General features: G+C 41.1%; 1 protein-coding gene and 1 long non-coding RNA gene across 4 annotated transcripts in view; one reads left to right on the forward strand and one right to left on the reverse strand.

Annotated features, from left to right (window-relative positions):
* The window catches only part of LOC117357829, a 29,954-nt gene extending 21,034 nt beyond the window's left edge, over window positions 1-8,920 (reverse strand). The window contains exon 1 of the long non-coding RNA XR_004538866.1: window positions 8,435-8,920. This is a non-coding gene — a long non-coding RNA (uncharacterized LOC117357829). The remainder of the gene's footprint in view (window positions 1-8,434) is intronic.
* Window positions 8,533-23,409, forward strand: part of RRP15 (ribosomal RNA processing 15 homolog) — an 82,466-nt gene continuing 67,589 nt past the window's right edge. Inside the window, exons 1-3 of one of the 3 annotated variants that reach the window (XM_033938984.1) lie at window positions 8,533-8,722; window positions 15,580-15,675; window positions 18,882-19,153. In XM_033938984.1, the coding sequence (XP_033794875.1) occupies window positions 8,659-8,722; window positions 15,580-15,675; window positions 18,882-19,153 (432 nt within the window). In that variant the 5' untranslated portion in view covers window positions 8,533-8,658. The remainder of the gene's footprint in view (window positions 8,723-15,579; window positions 15,676-18,881; window positions 19,154-23,409) is intronic. The other 2 variants (XM_033938983.1, XM_033938985.1) reach the window with 2 other exon arrangements.

Raw genomic sequence — 23,409 nt, forward strand, 5'->3', positions numbered from 1 at the left:
AATATGAGGAGAGACTGGTGGGGGAAGCAAGAAACTTCAAACCATTCTTCAGGTACGTGAAGGGAAGCAACCGGCCAGAGAGGAAGTGGGACCATTGGATGATGGAGACAGGAAGGGAGTGGTAAAGGAGGAAAAAGAGATAGCTGACAGGTTAAACAAGTTCTTCTCGTCAGTATTCACGAGAGAGGACACATCCAATATTCCAGAACCTGAGGAGATCATAAGTGGGGACCAGGATGAACAGCTGGTCCAACTAGAGGTAAGCCAAGAGGATGTCTCCGACAGATAGACAAACTGAAGAATGACAAATCACCAGGTCCAGACGGCATCCACCAGGGAGTGCTGAAGGAGGAGAAAGAAGTGGTGGAAAGACTAAACATGTTCTTATCATCTGTATTTACAAAAGAGGAAACATACTTCAAAGGAGACCAAACAGATAAACTAACATCCATGGAAGTAAGCCTTGAAGACGTACACAGGCAGTTAGAAAAATTAAAAACTGACAAATCGCCGGGCCCGGACGGAATCCACCCAAGGGTTCTGAAAGAACTAAAGGAGGAAATAGCGGAACTACTACAGCAAATTTGCAATCTATCCCTGAAAACAGGCATGATCACAGAGGATTGGAAGATAGCCAATGTTACGCCCATCTTTAAAAAGGAATCAAGAGGTGACCCAGGGAACTACAGACCGGCGAGTCTGACCTCGGTTCCTGGGAAAATGGCGGAAGCGCTGATAAAAGACAGCATCGATGAGCATTTTGAAAGAAATAAACTTCTAATCACAAGCCAACATGGCTTCTGCAAGGGGAGATCGTGCTTAACAAACTTACTGCACTTCTTCGAAGGAATTAACAAACGAATGGACAAAGGGAACCCCATAGACATCGTATATTTAGATTTCCAAAAAGCCATTGACAAGGTACCCCATGAACACCTACTTCGGAAACTGAAGAACCATGGGGTGGAAGGAGACGTACACAGATGGATCAGAAATTGGTTGGCAGGAGGAAGCAGAGGGTAGGAGTGAAAGGCCACTACTCGGACTGGAGGAGGGTCACGAGTGGTGTTCCGCAGGGGTCGGTGCTCAGACCGCTGCTATTCAATATATTTATAAATGATATAGAAACAGGGACGAAGTGCGAAATAATAAAATTTGCAGACAAAACCAAACTTAGTGGTGCTCGGACTAAAGAGGACTGCAAAGAATTGCAAAGGGACCTGAACAAGCTAGGGGAGAGGACGACGAGATGGCAGATGAAGTTCAATGTAGAGAAATATAAAGTATTGCATGTAGGAAGCAGAAACCCGAGGTACAGCTATACGATGGGAGGGATGTTATTGACTGAGAGTACCCAAGAAAGGGACTTGGGGGTAATAGTGGACAAGACAATGAAGCCGTCGGCACAGTGCGCAGCGGCCGCTAAGAGAGCGAATAGAATGCTAGGTATAATCAAGAAGGGTATTATAACCAGAATGAAAGAAGTTATCCTGCCGTTGTATCGGGCGATGGTGCATCCACATCTGGAGTACTGCGTCCAATATTGGTCGCCGTACCTTAAGAAGGATATGGCGATACTCGAGAAGGTTCAGAGAGCAACACGTTTGATAAAAGGTATGGAAACCTTTCATACACTGAGAGACTGGAGAAACTGGGGCTCTTTTCCCTGGAGAAGAGGAGAATTAGAGGGAATATGATACAGACTTACAAGATCATGAAGGGCATAGAGAAAGTGGAGAGGGATATATTCTTCAAACTTTTGAAAACTACAAGAACGAGAAGGCATTCAGAAAAGTTGAAAGGGGACAGATTCAAAACCAATGCTAGGAAGTTTTTCTTCATCCAACGGGTGGTGGACACCTGGAATGCGCTTCCAGAGGGCGTGATAGGACAAAGTACGGTATTAGGGTTCAAGAAGAAAAAATGGATAGAGGGGTATAGATAGAGGACTACTGCACAGGTCCTGGACCTGTTGGGCTGCCGCGCGAGCGGACTGCTGGGCACGATGGACCTCTGGTCTGACTCAGCAGAGGCACTTCTTATGTTCTTATATATGTCAAACCAGTACTCGACATCGCAGAAAAACACCAAATCAAAATACACTTGTATGCAGATGACATATAGCTCTACCTTCCCCTAGTTCAACACCGAGACGTAAAAATGGAAAAACTTCACTGCTGCCTAACAGAAATAAAAAACTGGATGACTACAAATAAGCTACAGCTCAATGTATCAAAAACAGAACTTCTCTGGATACATAAAGACTCCTAAGCATACCCCCGCCCATCTCTTTCCTGTGGAAACGATACCCTTACAGCCAAAGACAAAGTCTGCAATCTAGGAGTGACTCTCAACTCAAACCTGTCGCTCTCAGACCATGTATCAAATTTAGTATCTTCATCCTTCTATTACCTCCACCAATTGAATGTACTCCTGTAACCCGTTCTGGGCTCCTTTGGGAGGACGGGCTAAATAAATGACTAAATAAATAAATAAAATGTTTGGGTGTCCAGTCCATCACTTTGCTGACCCCGCCCATGTCCAAAAGTCTTGTTCTGGGCGTTTTTGACTTGGACAAATTTTTGGACGAGAATGGGGTATAACAATAGATGACTTAGCAGTCTGGACGATCAAATGGCTGGTAATCCAGCTAGATGATTTTCAGGGGGGGGGGGGAAATATTTTGGAATATTTTTCAGGAATAGACATTCTACTTAGCTGATTATGGGGGACTAGCAACTTAGGCCAAAAATGAACTTAGACATTTCTTTTGATTAAGCCCCTCCACGTGCTAGGGAATACAAAAGAATGGGGATATAATTGAAAAAAACAAATTAATGAAATACTAATCCCTATAGAATTTTCACCTTACTATATAATATTCTTATAATGGATATAATGATTTTCTTTTCATATGCTCAGAGACACAAAGTTCCTCTGGGATAAATCCCCTTTTAAAAACTCACCACCCAATCATTGCATATGAAAGCAATTGAATAATCTCATCTGTTCTCGTTTGTGAAAAACAAAGTAAAAGAAATGTAAATAAGCACTTATCTTAAAGGCTTTTCGGGGATCCCGAAGCGGACCACATTTCACTGTCTTGCTCAGGGAATCCGATCTTTATATTAATGTGCTTATTGATGCTTGTATACCAATATAGGCTTTTACAGGGTGTCAGGTCAAAAGCGCGCCGGGACAAAGGCGCGAGCCCAACCCCCCACAACGCTGCCACGATCTGTATTAAGTAAAGTGGGGGGGGCTCCCCAACAAAAACCCCCGTCGCAGCCCCTAAAAACAATCTTTTTCTTTGGCGCGCCTCCGTCTTGCGCTCAGTTGTCGGCGCACGCCTTTGTCTTCCGTGTTACTATCTATGAACCCTTTTACAGCAATGTAATGCACAATTCTTCCTCTCTGTGTGCTGTGTGCACAGTCTCTGAAATATTGCAAATTCAAACAAATCTAAATTAGCTTTAAGAAAAACTGAATGTAATTTCACATATAATCCTTACTTGCCTTTAAAGCAAACCAGAAGGGTACCCGTCATGAATGCCAAAAAGTAACAAACTTTTAAGTCCTTCAGCAGCACTGACAAACACTTCAAAGCTTTCCAACCGCCGATCTCATTTTGAAATGAGAAACCTCATTGCATAAGGGGCATGTACTGGCATAACCAGTGGTGTGCCTCAAGGTTCTGTTCTTGGGCCTGTTTTTTTTTAACATTTTTATAAACAATATTGCTAAAGAGCTGTTGGGTAATATTTGCCTCTTTGCAGATGATATTAAAATCTGCAATTGAGTAGACACCAAGGATGGTGTGAATAACATGAAGAAAGACCTGGCAAAGCTTCAAGAATAGTCTGAAATTTGGCAGCTAAAACGTAACGCTAAGAAATGCAAGGTCGTGCATTTGGGCTGCAAAAACCTAAAGGAACTGTATAATTTAGGGGGTGAAGAACTTATGTGCACAACAGAAGAGCGGGAGTTGGGTGCGATTGTATGTGATGATCTTAAGGTGGTGCAATACAACAAGATCACTTCCAATAGTCACTTTCAATACCTGTGAATGCTATTGCCACGCCTCAGAGACCAAGTATGTAAGCAGAAAAAACTGCTAGATACAAAGTCGTGTGGACGTCTCAATCATTGGCTAGTGGCAAATATAAGTCATTTAATAATTTTTATGATTTTTAGCTTGACTTTTAAATCGTGTTTAAAGTTAAATACCAAACATTCAGTGATAGTGCACAAACATAAAAAAGGTACTTATCTTGAAAAAGTAGTTCAACGGCACTGCATTAAAGACCCGATGGGGGCCACCGTTTCACCTGTGTTGGCTTCATCAGTGAAAATGCCTAAACAGTGCCTGAAAGATTAAAAATATAAATAATTAATTAAAGAATGTTTGAAATATAAGCAATTGAACTTAAAAAAACAGTTTTTAAATCAGCAAACTTACGGAACGGAATTCAGTCCTGACACAAGCAGGCTAGTCTCAAAAATGGCGCCGGCTGATTTAAATACTGTTTTTTAAGTTCAATTGCTTATATTTCAAACATTCTTTAATTAATTATTTATATTTTTAATCTTTCAGGCACTGTTTAGGCATTTTCACTGATGAAGCCAACATAGGTGAAACGGTGGCCCCCATCGGGTCTTTAATGCAGTGCCGTTGAACTACTTTTTCAAGATAAGTACCTTTTTTATGTTTGTGCACTATCACTGAATGTTTGGTATTTAACTTTAAACACGATTTAAAAGTCAAGCTAAAAATCATAAAAATTATTAAATGACTTATATTTGCCACTAGCCAATGATTGAGACGTCCACACGACTTTGTATCTAGCAGTTTTTTCTGCTTACATACTTGGTCTCTGAGGCGTGGCAATAGCATTCACAGGTATTGAAAGTGACTATTGGAAGTGATCTTGTTGTATTGCATTTGCTGGTCACACTTCCTTAGTATTTGTAATTATGATCTTAAGGTGGCCAAACAGGTTGAAAAGGTAACAGTGAAAGCTAGAAGGATGCTAGGGTGGTTAGAGAGAGGTAAGGCCAGTAGGAAAAAGGAAATATTGATGCCCCTGTATAATACTTTGGTGAGACCTCATTTAGCATATTGTGTACAATTCTGGGGGCTGCACCTTCAAAAAGATATGAAAAGGATGGAGTCGGTCCAGAGGAAGACTAGTAAAATGGTGTATGGTCTTCATCATAAGGCGTTTGAGGACAGACTTAAAGATCTCAATCTGTATACTTTGGAGGAAAGGTGGGAGAGGGGTGATATGATAGAGATGTTTCAATACCTATGTGATGTAAATGCGCATGAGTTGAGTCTCTTTCATTTGAAAGGAAGCTGTGGAATGAGAGGGCATAGGATGAAGCTAAGGAAATACTTTTTTACAGAAATGGTGGTAGATGCGTGTAACAGTCTCTCGGAAGAAGTGGTGGAGACAGAGACTGTGTCTGAATTCAAGAAAGCCTGGGATAGGCACGTGGGATCTCTTAGAGAGGAAGAGATAATAGTTATTGCGGATGGGCAGTCTTGATGAGCCATTTGGCCTTTATCATATTTCTATGTTTCTAAGAGATCCCACCTGCTTGTTCCACGCTTTCTTGAATTCAAAGTCATTTTCTCCACCTCTACTGGGAGACTATTCCACGCATCTATCACCCTTTCTGTAAAAAAGTATTTCCTTAGATTACTCCTGAGCCTATCACCTCTTAACTTCATCCTATGCCCTCTCATTATGTCTGCAGGTTGTCACCCCTATGATGATCCAGTAGGTTTTGATGAGCTCACATGTTCCACCACAAGTGTAGTAGTTAAGAGTCAGATATGGGCATGGCTCCCCTTCTCTGAAGTCCACTGCACTGACCATCAGGCTACTCCAGAGACCTGATTGCTGCTCTAATAGGACTGCCCAGAACATCTGTTTCATTTATTGTACGTCTTAGGGGGGTCGGAGGAGGTCAGTGATCACTGGAGGAGTGTGTGTGTATATGTTTAGGGTTACCTGATTTCCTCTTTAAAAAAAGGACACCTGGCCCCACACAGTTCTGCCCCAGCCCTGCCCCCACAAACTTGGTGTTTCCTTCCCTGAGCTTGGGACCACATCTGGAAGGCCTCTGTGCAAGTGTGGATGTTGACACAATGACATCACATGCATGTGACATCATCATGTCAACCTTTGTACACACACAGAGGCACTCCAGTCTGTCAGGTCTTGGAAATCCCTCCAGGCACCCAGACAGTCCTCTAAAAAGACGACATGTCTGGGTTTTCTCAGACATCATCTGCTAACTCTATGTATGTTGGGGGCGGGGGAGGGGGGGGAGGGAGCATGCCTACATCCCTCCAGTGTTTATCTGGTCAGTTTGTGCACCTTTTTGCCACTTTTTCATTGTTACAACAGGACTAGCCCTAAATGTTCAAATTGTGCCTTGGACTAAGGTTGCCAAATTTTCCTTTTGGAAAATCCAGACCCTTAGCCCCACCCCCAGGCCCACCTAGTTACAACGATCCCCACCCTAATCCCACCCCCAAGCCCCACCCCCCACTGCCTGCTCTTGTTGGGCAGGAAGTATACACATGTGCGGACGCTACGTGCATGACATCATTGCATAACGGCCGCGCATGCGTGGATGTCCTCCCTGCCCAACATAGCTTTTCAAAACCCAAAGTGCCAGGTTTGGAAAAGCCATCCGGATCCCCAGACATGTCATCAAAAGGAGGACAAGTCTGGGAAAATCCGGACGTCTGGTAACCCTAGCCCTGAACTATTCTAAAATGTTTGATTTATTGCAGAAAAACATCCAGGTCATAAACCTGTCCTAAACCTGAGATTTAGACAAACTGTAGATAAACAGCATAGAAATACATCTAGAAAACAGGCTTCAGAAATAGCAAATTGGAAATATTTGGCGAGAAAAACATCCATCTGCTCCTTTATGCCAAAATAAATGTTCTATTTTGCTCCAGGTTGATTTATCTGCGGCGTTCGATATAGTACATCACAACATTTTACTCCTTTTACTTTCAGATATAGGTCTTCATCAAGTTATTCTCAATTGGTTCTCTAAATTTCTTTTGTCTTGTTCTTATTCAGGTAATATTGATGGCGATATCTCCAATTCTTGGCAGCCTCCTTGTGGGGTTCCCCAGGGCTCTCCGCTTTCTCCAATTTTATTTAATTTCTATATGACCACACTGAATACCTTCAAGCTGTCAGCTTGGGAAACGCTGTTCACCTACGCAGATGATATCTTTATATTGATTGAGATCTATTCAGATATTACCAATTTAGTTTTTAAAAGTAAATCATTGCATTTCCAAACTTCAAGCCTGGGCTATGTCTGTCCAGATGAAGCTTAATACAACTAAAACTAAACTTCTGTGGTTAGGCCCAAAACTAGACTGTCTTCCTTCTACTGCAGCTTTGGAATCTGGGGCCTCTTTGCAGATTGAGTTCTCTTCTAAGATATTGGGAGTCCTTTTTTGATTCCTCTCTTACCTTCAAGGATCAAATAAATTCCTTGGTCAAGAAATGCTTTTTTAGTTTACGAATGTTGAGGAAGGTTAGACATCTTTTTCATCATCGACATTTCTATGTTTTGGTCCAATCAATCATATTATCCTGACTAGATTATTGCAATGCTATTTACTTTGGCATTACAAAAATCTGTCTCCAAAGATTACAATTAATCCAGAATACCTCTGCAAAGTTGATTTTGGGAAAAAGTAAATTTGACCTTTGCTCCTGTCTTCATTGGCTCCTAGTTTATCTTAGAATTCAATTCAAATGTGCTTGCATCTCTTTAAAAATTTTATATGGTATTTTGATACCCCTTGTTCCTTTATTATGGAACATTTACAGATTCTCCTATGAAAGAGGCATCCAACAATTCAAACTTTCCCTTCCTTCCAGAAAAGGCATTAAAGGAGTTAAGATCTTTAGTCAATCTCTGGCTTTTAAACTTTTGCAACTATGGAATGAACTCCCCTTAACTCTGAGGAGCCCATCCTTTCCAATATTTTCGTAAATGTCTAAAAACTTTTTTATTTGTTAAACATTTTGAAAATTAATCTCTTTTGACACCTCTGTTCTTTCTTTTTTCAGTTCTTATTTAATTGTTGTAAACCCAGTCGAGTTTCCTTAGGTTGATGATCCGGTATATAAAGTTAAGCTTTAGTTTAGTTTTTGAAAATGAGTCCCATAGCCTACTACATCCCTTGACTACAACATTACAAATATAGTATCTATTTAAACCTCTTTCATCATGCACTTTGGTACGTAGAGAAAGCTAGATTAAGAAAAAAGAATGCACAAGAAAGTAGCTAGAAAGAAAAGCAATGACCTGCCGACCACCCATAATCCTACTCCCCCCCCCCCCCCCCATTTTTCTTCGCACCTTATATACTTCTCAAACTCACTTGCTTATGTGCTCCCTGGATGTTGTAGTTTTACACTCCCATGTAACCTTTATTCTAAGCCCAGACAAACGGACTACATCTCCCAGAACCCCCCGGTGGCTTTTCCTTTTCCGGGCTCCATTCAACGGCTTGATATAGGAAGAGCGTAAGCTATTCTTTTTCCGTCCGTAATGGCTTCGTGAGGAGCGGTGTCGATCGTCGCTGAGTTCTGTTTCCGGACCAAGATGGCAGCGCCCTCGAGAGTTCCATGTGCACCTCCCGGCAAGCGATTGAGCCGGGATAGGAGCGGTAAGGGGACACTTTCCATATTCTGTTTAATTTTGGCCTCGGTAGCTTGATTTCTGTGGGATTCTCCTTCCTCTCTGTCTCGTAGCTGCAATGAAGTCAAGCTGGGCTGCCTTACTCTAGAGATCTCTGGAGGAGCCCCCGGCAACAAAATATCTTTGAATTTATAGCAGAGTTTTGCCGTTTCTAGAGGATTCTTGACATTTCAGTTGTACAAACTTGTGCAAATCCCAGAAGCAGTAGAACACTTTATATGTGGAGGAGCCAAACAAACCAGTCGCTCCCCCACCCCCTAAATGATCTAGTTGCTGATGCTGTGGTGAGCAAAATATTGATGGGGCCACCCCATTCTGCTGCTTATGAGGTCCTTTTACTAATCTGCAGTAAGCGCTAATGTCCCACAGTAAATTTGCCTTTTTGCGCCTACACAACGTTAAAAATATTGTTTCTTGGGGTTTTTTTTTTTTCTGGAAGTGGGCGTGTTTGGGGTGGAGAGTGGGCATGACAGTGCTAATCAGCACCCCACGCACTAATTGATTAGCACTAGTTAATGGAGCCTTACTGCCTGCAAAATAGGTGTCAGTAGGGGCTCATGTGGTAACTTATTTCAATGGTTGTGCTGCCAATGGCAAAATTAGTGTGTGTGAATATTAATTCGGACAATGGGAAAATCGGCATTTTCTGGCTGTGGCACAAGTTCCCTCATCCACAGGTGTAATGGCTAAGGCCATTTTTGCTGCAGCTTAGTAAAAGAATCCCTATGTCTCTTTTTTTTCTTCTTCCGCATTAAAGTGTGTATTATATCAGGCATTCGGTGAAAAACTTTCCTTATGACTTGTCTTCCTAGAAAGCCTCCAATAGCTATATTAGCACTATATATAATAGCCATATTAGCCCCTACTACAAAAAACTACACTGGTTGCCAATGGAGGCGTGAATACTTTTCAAGTTTGCATGTATCTACTTCAAACAAATCTGGGGACTAGTGCCTTCATACCTGCGACCACACTTCATACTACACAACCCCTCACGACTAACCAGAAACAAAAACATCTTTACATACCCAAAGATCACAGGCTGCAAATACAAATCCTTTTTAGACAGGACCTTCATGTTCCAAGAAAACAGACAATAACCCTGGCTGGGAAACTACATTAATAGAGCCGGCCAAACCTACGGCGCATTCCGAAAATCAATTAAAACCGCCCTATTTAACCAATTCATCTCCTAAACAGATGCCCCTCTCCCACACAGATTTTTTTCTCTCTGCCAATCTTAGATGAAATCCGCTGCCCTTTACCTACTTCTCATGTAACCTTTCACTTCTTGCACTCTGTAATTCGGGATTTTTTCCCTTTGCCAACTTCGATGTATTCCACTGCCCTTTACCTATTTCTTATGTAACTTTTCACTTCTTTCATTCTGTAATTCGCTGATTGTCCAGCCTTCTTCAATGTGAACCGCCTAGAAGTCTTTCGACTATGGCGGTATAGAAAAATAAAGTTATTATTATTATTATTGTTTTATTTATTTAAAATATAGAAAGTGCATTGTATGTAGCAGGGTGTTTTTATTATATAGCTATGCAGATCAGAATTGGAAACGCTGGAGATCAGTTGAATATTTAGAATTTGATAACTGGTTCCCCTCAATCACTAGTGGAAACCCTACATCTAAATAAGCAGCTAGTTGATACCACCCTTCAGAGCAGGTACAAATTTTTCCAAAAATGTTTAATGTACATGTATTGCCACTGTAAATAGGAAATAAAGTATAATTGTTAGACTGCCCAAACCATTCCGTCTTAAAGCCCTTGCATCCGGAGTCAGCTACGTGTGTAAATAGCAGCTGTCTTGGCACATGTTTATATGTGAAAGATCAGAGCAATTGTTCTGAAATGGCCTCTTATCTTCTGTTGCTTCAGTTAACCATAGATTTTAAGGGCCTTGGGGCAAGAGACTTTTTATACTTTTCAAAAGTAGGCTGAAAACCTGTCTTTTCAAGATTGCCTTCAACTCGTAACCCTCTGCTCATCACCCTGGCCAGCAGTTTAACCATCCCCTGCTAACTAACCCCTACCCTGGCATCCTGATTATCTTGATTAGATTGCAAGGACTGTCTTCTTTGTGACCCTGTACAGTGCTGCATACGTCTAGTAGCGCTCCAGAAACAATAGTAGTAGTAGTAATACTTGAAACCAGTGGGAAGGTGATTAAGAAACAACAAAATATTTTTGACTGATAACTAAGATCTATACTTTTCTTGTCCCTGCCTCATTCATGCAAGCTTTGTCTTCATCTGCACATGCCTCAAAAACCTTAAAATCATAACTGTTCAAGACTTGTGCAGTTAAGACAGAGCTTATAGCAATGGGACTGACAAAACAAACAGGGACGGGGAAACTGAGTTCCTGCAGGGACGGTGACAAATTTGTCCCCGTGTCATTCTCTATTGTACACCACTGTGTTCTTTGTTTTAAGCCAAACATTATATCAAATAAAATGAGCTGTAACTAACCTAGGGTCCATTTTACAAAGCCGCAGTAGTGATTCTCCCACAGCAAATGCACCGACATCCATAAGAACTAAAATCCTTATTGAGAAACTAGTTGAATTTAAAGGACTGTATACAGGAAGTTCCAGGTTAAGAACAAGTTACGTTTTTAAAGCTGTTAAGTCAGATTTGTATGTAACTTGGAATATGTCCCATTCCGTGTTCCCTCCTCCAACTGGTTCAGAAGACATGTTCAGATTGTTAGGGCTCCTTTTACTAAGCTGTGCTAGCGTTTTTAGCACGCGCTGAAGATTAGCGCACGCTAATCACCACGCTTCACGGAAAATACTAATGCCAGCTCTATGGAGGCGTTAGCGGGTAGCACGCGCTAAAACCGCTAGCGTAGCCCTTAGTATTAGAAGAATGTATTACTGACTGTTCCTCATGTCTTCTCCTTTTAGTCATAGAATTATTCAAGGAAAGTTGCTCTCTTGGGTTTATTCTCTTTTTTTCTTTTTTCCTTCCTCCTCAATCTGTTTTTAGGGAAGAAACCTCCCAGTGTCCCCTTTTTTTTTTTTTTTTTTTACGTTTCAAAGATCCTAAAAAGAATTTCTCCATACCAAACAAATCTTATTAGCTGTAACCCTATCACTTTGTGCCCTGCTGACTGAAGTGGAAGGAATAGCTTAGGGAGAGAGTGACTTTTCTTTTCTGTGCCTATCTGCTCCAGGCTCTTCCCCTTCCTCCTGTTCTCTGCAAAGTGTTTTGAAGGGAAGAGGCTACAATTAGATTGTGAGGCCGTTTGGGATGGAGAGAGTACCTCAATGCCTATATTTAATATTGTAAACTGCTTAATACCTATGTTCAAGTGGTATATCAAATGCAATAAATCCAATCCAAATCAAAGAGCTGTTCTCTGCTGCCCAAGTTTTGCCTCCAATGGACATGACACCACTGCACTACCCCACCCCCCAACAATCAAAATCACGATACTGTCTCTCTCACCAGGTGAGTCTGGCATCGCCGTTACTCCCCTCCCTGTGACCTTCTCAAAGCGGCGCTAACTGGCTGGCTGGCAGGAGCAGTGCTGCAGACAGGATGCCTGGGTCAGCCCATTGAGGCCTTTCTTTTTACCCATTTGCCTACAGGAAATGACATTATAGGAAGTAGATGCGGCAGGGGAAAGGTCCCAATGGGGCTGACCTCAGGCTTCCTGTTTACAGTGCTGCTCCTGCCAGCCAGCCACCACCACTTTGGGAAGGTCGTGGGGAGGGGTATAACAGACACTGCACCCGGGGAAAGGAGTAACAGACATTGGACCCACGTTCTTAAGTATGAGTCCGATGTAAGATGGACATTTGTATCTTAGGGACTTCCTGTATTAGCTTAAGCATCTTTGCTCACTTAGCAACTTTAAGTACTGTATTTTTCGCTCTATAAGACACACCTGACCATAAGACGCACCTACGTGTAGAGGAGGAAAAACCAAGAACAAAAAAATTTTGGTTCAGAATTTTTTTTTTCTTAGTTTTTCCTCCTCTACATTTAGGTGCGTCTGGTGGTAGGCAGCCTGCAGCCCTCCCTCGGTACCTTTTTTAAAATGCTGGCAGTCCAGCACTCCTTCCTCTCCTCACTGGACTGCTGACTTCGAGTCCTCTTCTCTTGTGGGCCTCTGCGATCTCCCGTCCTGCGTGTCTATCGTGGGCTTCCTGTGGGTTCATGTTGAATGCTGTCTACATGTGATGTAGCAGAAGTGAGAGATGAAGTCAGCCTAGAGAGAGCCATGGCCACTGAGTCTTTTCAGTCTTGACCAGGGCGCGCGATCTGATTGTGCTACTCAGAGCCCTGCCGCTTCCTCGGTGCAAACAGGCAGCGAGCCCGGAGCGGAGCCCGCAAGGCAAACAAAGCACCGCGGAAAACACATTTTGCGCCACTTCATCTACGTAGCACCCGGTTGCCTACAAACACGCCCCCTCCGTCTGTCCTCCACCAATTGGAAGGCGGGCCACCATCGCAGTCCTGCTGCTGAGAAGGAAGGGGCGGAGACAGGCGCTGGACCGCCGGCAATTTAAAAAAAGGAGCAGGAGGGTATTCGCTCCATAAGGAGCGCTGAACTGCCAGCAATTTAAAAAAAGAGGCGGGGTATTTGCTCCATAAGACACACCCTTATTTCCACCTATTTTTAAGGGGGAGGGAAGTGCATCTTATGGAGCGAAAAATACGATAACTAACATTAAGATATAGGTATTTTGTCTGAACTTTATTATGTACTAGTATGTAGCCCTGTAAACCACTATTCAGGGAGCCAGAATAGTGAGGAAATGTGCCAAAAAAGCAAAGACAAAGGTCTTTTTTTTTTTTAATCATTTCTATACAACCAATATAAATGGTACAAGAAATACTGAATATATATATAACATAGTCAATATTGACTAAACCTGCACTCGGTTTGTACAAACTTTAAACTCTTCATCCAGGATAACTCTTTTGGAGACTTCACTTCAACAGCAGAAGGTTGAACTTTCTAAGTTAGAAAAATTAACAACTGAAAATTAAAAATCTGGTGACTAAACAAATGACTGATAAAATGATGTTTCTGAGGAAGATAGAAAACCTAGAAAATCAACAAAAATATTTGAACTTAAGGATTCTCAATTTTCCGATAGCTAGGTTTATGTCTCCACAGGAACTCTTTAAGAATTTTACAGTCTTAAAAGTTCCAGCACTGAATCTTCCCCTGACGCGGAGAGTTTGCTATCTAAAGAAAGTGCAAAAGGAAAAAGGTTTAGAAGCTGAAAATACCCAATTGGATGTATCTGCTATATTGCAATCTTCTGATATTGAAACGCTGGGTCAGGCGACATTGTTAGTCTCTCTTGTATTTTTGCAGGATAAAGAAATGCTGTTGAAATTATACTTTAAATTAAAGCAAATCACCTTTTTAGGTGAAACGGTATACATATTTTCTGACATCTCGAAATGGACACAATCCGGGAGGAAATAATTTTTGCAACTTTGTTCTCATGCATATTCATTTCCCCAATGAATATGCATGAGATCTATTTGCATGCACTGCTTTCATTGTATGCTAATAGATCTCATGCATATTCATTCTATGCTAATAGATCTCATGCATATTCATTGGGGAAATCCTGAAAACCCGACTGGATTGCGGCCCTCGAGGAGGGACTTTGACACCCCTATTCTAAAGTGATTTCTTTGGGGGCAGTTTTTCAGTTAAGGTTTCCTTGCAAATGTTTTATTTCCTATCAAGGGAATAAATCTATATTTTTTTTGAACCTGCCCAATTAGATTTTTTCTTAGAGAGTAAGGGGATCTCAAGGCAGCCAGAATGAATCAAGTTGTTTAGTGTAGTGTTTAGACAAATAGTAAGTTAACATCTAAATACTGCTCTTTTACATTTTTTTACTTTTTCTGTTGTACTTATATAGCCCCTCTCCCCAGGGATTTTTCTCATTTGTGTCTTGCTTCCCTCCCTTAATAGAGGACTATATAAGTTGGGGTTTTTTTTTTTGTAAATCTTTATTGACATTTCAAACTTTTACAATGTATACAATTGAAAGAATCAGAAAAACTATATGAAAATACATTATTATCATTACAATTATTACCTTAAACAATTTTTCCACCCCATATTGCTTTGTACAAAGACAAGGGTCTTATGCTGTAAAGGGATCATTTATTGAATAAAATCCAAATGAAACACATGGGTGGATAACGGGAACAGACTCGACATAGCCATGGTTTTTAACAATGATGCTTGTGTCAGGAGTCAATCAGAGAATGATAACATTCAGAGCTTGTAATCACCTTTGCAAAATGCAAACAGTAATAAAGCAGCACTTCAGACGTTTGTGTTATGTTTTTACTTTAACCACTTTGTTAAACCATAGCCAGATGTGTGGATAAGTTTGATTAAAAAAAAGATAAATCAATCAAGCAGCAAGAAGGAGGCAATCCGATCTTTTATACTTGAGTAACACGTACGTGATTTTTAGTGGTTGAAGCATACCCTCAATATAATAGCTCCAAACTGTACATTGAGACTCCAAATGGACCTAGGTCTGCCTCTATACATAAGCTGCCGGATTCTATAAAAGGTGCCAGTATCAATAGCTGCCTAAGAAATGGCTGCCAATCGTATGTCAATCACACACTGGCACAAAGGCCTATATTTAAAGTGCTGGTCTCGTGCCTTCAGGGGCGCATAGGGATGCCTAAGGCCACTTCCAGGGCAAATTATGCCCCTGTTGGCCTTAGGCATTTATAGGTGTCCCCATGTGCCTCCATAGGCGCAAAACCAGCGCCTTAGAACAGTGCCTTCTAATTTTTAATCTTTTTTTTAGAAACATGCCCCCTACTGCTACCTAACTGCAATGCATCCTGTACAGCAGTGGTCCCCAACCCTGTCCTGGAGAACCAGCAGCCAGTCAAGTTTTCAGGTTAGCCCTAATGAATATGCATGAGAGAGATTTGCATATAATGGAGGTGACTTTAATGAGTAGCGTTTGTGAAGAGTGTAACTACCGGTACTAGTATAGATTCATTTGCAGTTATGAAGCTCACATTAGTCCTGTGGCTAAGGCCAGGATCATTACAAAGAGTGTGGCCATCTCAACATCTCCCATTTTCCTGCTTACTTTGGTTGGGGGGAGGGGGAGGTCTATACTCCAGGCACCGAGCAGAGGCTATTTGTGCAACCATTTGTAGGGACGGAACACCGTATAGTTCTTGGTGGGTCTGAGAGACTTAGTACAGCTGTAATAGGAGAGCTGGGTGTGCTGATTTTTGAATTTTTTAGCTTTTTTTTCTATATGTTATATTATGTTAATTAGGTTTTCTATTCCGCTTTTACATATTCAGTTCAAGGTGACATTCAATAAAGTTGCTAGTAAAGGTAGATCAGTATATTTAATAAATTTCAGTCATAGTTACATGTTCAAATAGGTCATTGATGGCTCATTGTTATATCCCAGGAGTTGCATTAGACCAGGAGTGCCCAATACGTCTATCGCGATCGACTGGTAGATTGGGAAGGCAACGCGAGTCGACCACAGAGCCCATCCCGGGCTCCGTGATAGACTCGTGTTGCCGTCCCGATCTACCAGGCCAATCAGCCTTCCTCTCCCCGACATCCCCCACCACTACCCCAAGCTCTCCCTGCAGAAGCATTGGACCGACCAGCATTCCTCTCCCCGACGTCAATTCTGACTGGGGAGACATCAGTTCCGCTCCCCGACATTAATTCTGGGGAGCGGAATGCTGGTCAGCGTGATGATTCTGCAGGGAGAGCTTGGGGCGGTGGTGGCTTGGAGGCCTGTTCCCCGATGGCAGCGGCAAACCTAGTGGCTTGGGAGAGGGCAGGGAGAAAGAAAGAAAGGGGGTAGGCAGGGAGACAGAAAGAAGGGCGGGCAGGGAGACAAAGAAAGAAGGGAAACAGAAAGAAAGGGGGCATGGAGAGAGAGAGAGACAGAAAGAAAGAAAGAAGAGGGCAGGGAGAAAGAAAGAAAAAGTTGGGGGAGAGAATGAGGTCTGGAGGAGAGGAAGCATACAGGAGGCTGAAAGAAGGGAAGAAATATTGGATGCACAGTCAGAAGAAGAAAGTGCAACCAGAGACTCATGAAATCACTAGACAACAAAGATAGGAAATATGATTTTATTTTCAATTTAGTGATCAAAATATGTCTGTTTTGAGAATTTATTTCTGCTGTCTATATTTTGCACTATGGCTCCCTTTTACTAAACCACAATAGCAGTTTTTAGCGCAGGGAGCCTAAGAGTGTTGAGAGCAGCGCGGGGCATTCAGCGCAACTCCTTGTGATAAAAACTGCTATTGCGTTTTAGTAAAAAGGGAGGGGGCATATTTGTCTATTTTTGTATGGTTGTTACTGAGTTGACATTGCATAGAGTCATCTGCCTTGACCTCTGAAAAAAAACCTGGAATATGAATGATAATTAACATTTTCTCTGACTTTCAGTGTGCTTTTGTGGTGGGTTTTTTTTTTTTGTTTTAAATTTTATTGTTGGTAGCTCATTTTGACTTGGACATTTTAAAAGTAGCTCGTAAGCCCAAAAAGTGTGGGCACCCCTGCATTAGACAGTTTAGAAATGGGCTTTTACAATTGCCATTTCAGTTACTTTCGGGGGTTGGCTCCCTGTCTTAGTGTAGAAATGCTTTAAAAAGTTTTCTGAATCTGAAATAGTGGTCATAAGATTGTAGTGGAAGTGGTAGTTAGTTCTAGTATTTTGTTAATTGATATTGGATGGATAAGGTAATTTTGCCTGGTAGACTAATAAATATATATAAATATGAATATAAATTAAAATAAATATATATAATTGAATTTTTATTTTATGGTACATGTGCATATAAATTGCTGCTTTGCTTATGAAAGCTGCCTTGTAGCAAAGAAAAATAAGCTTTGGATACTGGAATGGTGAATGTTTGCAAAAGCATTGATTAGTGAGAAGATGTAATATGCAGTCAGGCTTCTCTGGACATTGATGGATTATCTGAATCAAGTAACACAAGCTGTACTAGAAAATAAGTTTATAAATAATGATGCGTACCTTTTCTCCATTAGCCTAATTTTAGAGATTTTCCATACAACACTAGATGTCAGTGTTGTAGTGCTAATACCATGCCAGGGGATACATTTTCCAAGGAAGAGCAGTCTCAGTTTTAATAAAAGGACAAAATTTTACCTTAAAATTTGGTTTAACTATATCTTGCTTTCCTTTCTTGCCTTTCTTGTTTCCTAGTTCTCCCCTTACCAGCACGTCACCCCTTGTCCTACTTCCTTTAATGTTTTGTCACCTCTTTGTCTCCAACTACCACTGATGTTGCCAACATTTGCTTATTTCTAATCTGAAAAAGGGGGGGTACCTTTGAAAGCTAATCATAAACTACATTGTTAGTCTAATAAAAAAGAAAGGTGGTATTTTTTTTTTTTTTTTTAAATTTCTACATATTACCTTGAAGAGTGGACTAACACGACCATCACACCTTTTCTCTCAGAAAAGGAATAGTAATTGGACCCTGCTCTAAGTTGATAATGCTTTTTATATCCTCATAAATAATTTCCAAGTAATAATACAAGTTATTTTAATTTAAAAAAGTATAAATATTTCAGTTTGAAATTTTGTGTTCTACTGCCATTTTTTTGGGATAATCCCACCAAAATCTTGATGGAAATGCATCGATATTCAATACATTTGTAAACAAGGGGGTCCTTTTACTAAGGCGCGCTAACTGATTTAGCGCGCACTAACGTGTCCATAAAATATAATGGGCGCGTTAGCATTTAGTGCGTGCTAATCGTTAGCATGTGCTAAATCGGCTAGTACGCCTTAGTAAAAGAGGGGGTGGGTAAGGAGTGATAGTTTGGAATTGTAGCTTGCAGGGCTGAAAAATTCCTAGGCACTTAAAATTGATAAGAGAGATTGATGGGTGGCTGGGTAAACAAAACAAATTACGATGGAGTATGGAAGGATGAGATGCAGAAACTGGAGAGATAGGAAGAAACATCCAGTCTGCCCATCTATAGCATTCACTATCTCCTCTTCTCCCTAAGAGATCCCACATGCTCTATTTCCACTGTTGGCCAAGGTCTTTTTTAAAAAAAATTTGTTTTTTTTCTTCATCTAGATTCTGAAAGCAGTTTGGCTCTCGCAGATGACAACTTTTCATCAGATGGCGAAACAGGAGAGGCTGATAGTGATGGAAAAAAACAGGATCATAGCGATGCTGGAGACACAGCAGCATCCAGGAAAGACCAAAATGCTGGCTGGGCAGATGCCATGGCGAGAGTCCTCGGTAAAAAGACCTCAGAGAGCAAGCCCAGCATCCTACTTAAAAATAAAAAGCTGGAGAGGGAAAAAGCAGAAGAAAAACAGAGGAGATTAAATGAAAAGAGACAGGTATGTTCCAGTTGCTTTACTTAGAGGGTGATGGATGTCTAGAATTGATTAACAGCAAATGTGGTGGTGGTAGTAGTGGCCAAAAGTGATTAGGATTCAAATATGTGTTGAATATAGGAGTGATGAGATATCTGGAAAAATTTCATAAGCTAGGCTGCTTAGGTGCCTGGAATTTGGTACCTGGTGCTCTTTGCCTGGGAGAGGAACCAGGACTGACAAAAAAAATCAGTACCAGGTGGGGCACCAGTTGCCACAGAAGAGAAAAGCTGGAGGGAATAAAAAGTAAGGGGGGCAGGCAGGAATACAAAATAATTCCCCTCCATTTATCACAGTGATCTCAAACTCAAACCATTTGCAGGGCCACATTTTGGATTTGTAGGTACTTGGAGGGCCTCAGAAAAAAATAGTTTGTCTTATTAAAGAAATGACAATTTTGCATGAGGTAAAACTCTTTGTAGTTTATAAATCTTTCCTTTGGCTAAGTCTTAATAATAATATTGTAATTTATAGCTAAAGAGACATATGATCAAGTGATTATGATAGTGATTATGATAAACATACTGAGGGCCTCAAAATAGTACCTGGTGGGCCGCATGTGGCTCCCAGACCACGAGTTTGAGACCACTGATTTATCACAAACACCAAACAAAATAAATGTATTTACCACCTCACTAAAATGCCTGGCATGTGTTACAATGCAAAATGATAAGTCACGTACATAACCTGCCACATAGGAGGAAAAATCTTTGGGGTTAAGTATCTCTCCCCTCATATATTTACAGTCCTACCCTTGGTCATGTTCAAGAGCCAATGATATGAAATGTGAGATGGGATTGCTCACATAGAAAACAGCTCTATAGGTGTTTGAGGACCCTCAATATCGAACCAGTTCCTTGACTGTCCAAGGAGAGGTCGTTTCCGTTGAATTTAGCAACTTCAATCATTTTTGAGAAGTTGCTTCCTATCATTTGCCTGCTAACTCCAGTGGCAGAGAAATTCCAAACACTCTGGCTAGCACGCTTTAATTTAATCCTGTAACAAAAGTTGTCGTGAAGAGCTAAGTGTCCGTGGCACAGAATGCTGAAGGAGCTCACACAGTTACTGGCGGCCCTCTTGGTTCTTAGAAATTCTTAAACTAATTTGTCACTCCATCGGCAGCCATGGAGAATGGCCAGGGTATGGAACCAATTGTTAGGCAGCTTTCTTGGTTATCACGAGTGAGACCGTTATATAATAATAATAATTTTATTCTTATATATCGCCATACCGAAAAAGTTCTAGGCAGCTCACAACAAGGTGAGTTAACGCAAGGGATACAGATAAAATACAAATTAGAATAATGAACTTAAAAACAGATAAAGACAGAAAGCATTTACAATATAATGCAGAAAATACCGGCATGGCAGGGAAAGAAGTAATACATAGAACAGATAAAATACATCAAGTTGAATATAAGGAACTTGAATGAAAAAATGAAGCAGAATGCATTAAGATACCAGATAAGAGAGTTGAGTCTTTAACAATTTTCTAAAATCAAGATAGGAAGAGACCTCTAACATAATTTTTCTAAGCCATACATTCAATTTAGTGACAGACATTTCCTCAGTACTTTAAAAAGTCCACAATTTAAGCTGTTAGAATTGTTCACTGCATCCTTAAACTGGCAGGAGACAATCTAGAAATCAGTATTATAGTTGTGCATCCAGTTCTGTGGGGCCTTGTTCCTTAAATGGAGGTGTTCTCAGCCCATTCCTTGGGATGCATCAATCCAGTGGGGTTTTCAGGATACCCACATTGAATATGCATAAGATAGACATGCATACAAGTCTTATCTTATGCATATTTGTTGTCGGTGTCCTAAAAACCTGACTGGCTGTGTGTATCCTAAGGACTGGATTCAGAACAACTGCTTTAATGATTGGCAGGGCCAAGGGTATTCTATCCCTGTTGTTAATCCAGAGATACCCAGTTTGGTTAGATGAAAGCATTTGATGGCTGCTGCTAAAAAGGCATCACATGTTGTCTGTTATGGCCTAGTTTTACCCCACCTATAATTTGAAAGTCATCCTCAAAAAAAGTCACTCAGGGCGTATAATCATCCAAAAATAACCTCAGCACTGTATATAAGCATCAGCTAAACAGATGCCATAATCTCTTTAAAAAAATGGAGAAAAGACCTTAGTGTCACATAGGGGTATTCTGAAAACTTTAACGCTCCTACAGACAACCCTGTATCAACAACCTGTTGAAAAAGGAAGACACATCCTCGGTCAGAAAAACTCCATCAGATGATTAGTAATTCACCACTTAGGGCTCCTTTTACTAAGGTGCACTAGCGATTTTAGCGCACGCTACAATACTGCACGCTCTAAACGCTAACGCCTGCATAGAGCTTGCGTTTGTATTTTTCATTTAGCGTGTGGTTAGTGCGCGCTAAAAACGCTAGCGCACCTTAGTAAAAGGAGCCCTTAAAGTGCATGATTCTCAAAAATAATGCAAAAATCAATATACAGTGTTATATATGTATGGTGGAAAAAAAAACACACTTATCTGAAAGCAGTCTTTAGAAGTGCTGGGCAGCTGAAGCAGAAAAATCGCCGGAAAGAACAAATGCTAAATATTTGCACTGCACACTAGCTGTCAGTAAGGAGTTCTCTAATTCTTATTCATTCTCAGAATTTCCAACAGGGCCCCTGTTTCGCCGAAGCTTCCTCAGGGGAAATGCTAGAAAAAAACAAACAGTACACTTAAAAAATATATCCAAAAAGCAAAAATACTGTATTAGCATAGCTCACAGCGTTAGTTTTCCCGCTTCACTATCTGTTGCAAAATGGTCCCTGGGCGTTCTTTCCGGCTTAAGTCTCATGACGTCTTCTTAACACAACGTGATGACGTTAACGTAAATTTAAAACTCCAGAATAGCAGCCAATGAAAAAAGTCACTCATGACTACAAACATGCAAACACTTTAGAAAAAAACTTTAGTGAAAGACCTCCACACAATGCAGGCATCAACCCTGTAAGTTCATAGGTTTGCAAATGGAAAATCCATCTTTGCTCCTCCTGTAATAACTGTTTGAAATCCCCCTCCTCGTACAGAGGGCACACCACTTCAAGGATCCAGCTGCACAGGTCCAAAAACAGATGATGGAAATCCTTGCATTGTTGCACTAAGGGAGCCTCCGGTCTTTCCCTGAGCAGGCAGGACTTATGTTCAATCAGCCGTGTCTTAAAGGCACGGGACGTTTGGTCCATGTAGAGCTTCCCACAGGGGCATTTGATAATGTAGATAACCCCCTGGGACTCGCAGGTAGTATAATGCCGCAGGAAATAACACACATGATCTACTGGATTTGCAAACTCCGTGCATTCTTGCTTGCCTTCTGTTTTCTCACCAGCTATGTGGTTTGTGTGCCTCAATTGGCCATGCAAAGCCCTATCACCTCTGGGTCACTGGTTTCAGACCAGCTTTGGGTGTGAGTAAATGGAAAGCATTGCCTTAACAGTTTTCAGTGATCTCTCTGAAATGAGCTGCGTGTATGACCCATTTCTCATTAAGCAGTTGATGATATTAAGGCCCTCTTTTACAAAGGTACGCTAAGCGTTTTAGCGCATGCTAAATCAACACATGCACTAACCGCTAACACGTCCATAGGATAACGTGCACGTGTTAGCATTTAGCATGCGCTAATATTTACTGCGCGCTAAAAAGCATAGCACACCTTAGTAAGAGGGGATAAGTTCTAGCACACAAGCTTCAAGTTCAAGTATACAGGAATGATGTGCTAGTGCTAAGCTGCAGATGCAAATTGGACTTTAATGGATATTGGGTTTTTGGAGTAACAGTTTGTCTTCTAGATTTGCTTTTAAAACAAATCTACCCCTTAATTTTATATAGTGCACCAAAAGCTTGGCACCAGTTGGATGCCTAACTGCTATGTTACAATGGAAGGGGGATGGGATTTGATATGCTGCCTTCCTGTAATTACAGTAGCTGCTTTCATATTATGTACATGTACTTATTTTGTACTTGGGACAATGGAGGGTTAAGCAATTTGTCCAGAGTCACATGGAGCTGCAGTGGGAATCTATTACTACTACCACTACTACTACTACTACTACTATTCATTATTTCTAGAGCGCTACCAGACATATGCACCACTACTACTACTACTACTACTATTCATTATTTCTAGAGCGCTACCAGACATATGCAGTGCTGTACAGAGTCATAAGAATAGCCTTGATGGGTCAGAT

The sequence above is a fragment of the Geotrypetes seraphini genome, chromosome 3 (genome assembly GCF_902459505.1).
Source record: "Geotrypetes seraphini chromosome 3, aGeoSer1.1, whole genome shotgun sequence".
NCBI classification, from domain to species: Eukaryota; Metazoa; Chordata; class Amphibia; order Gymnophiona; family Dermophiidae; genus Geotrypetes; species Geotrypetes seraphini.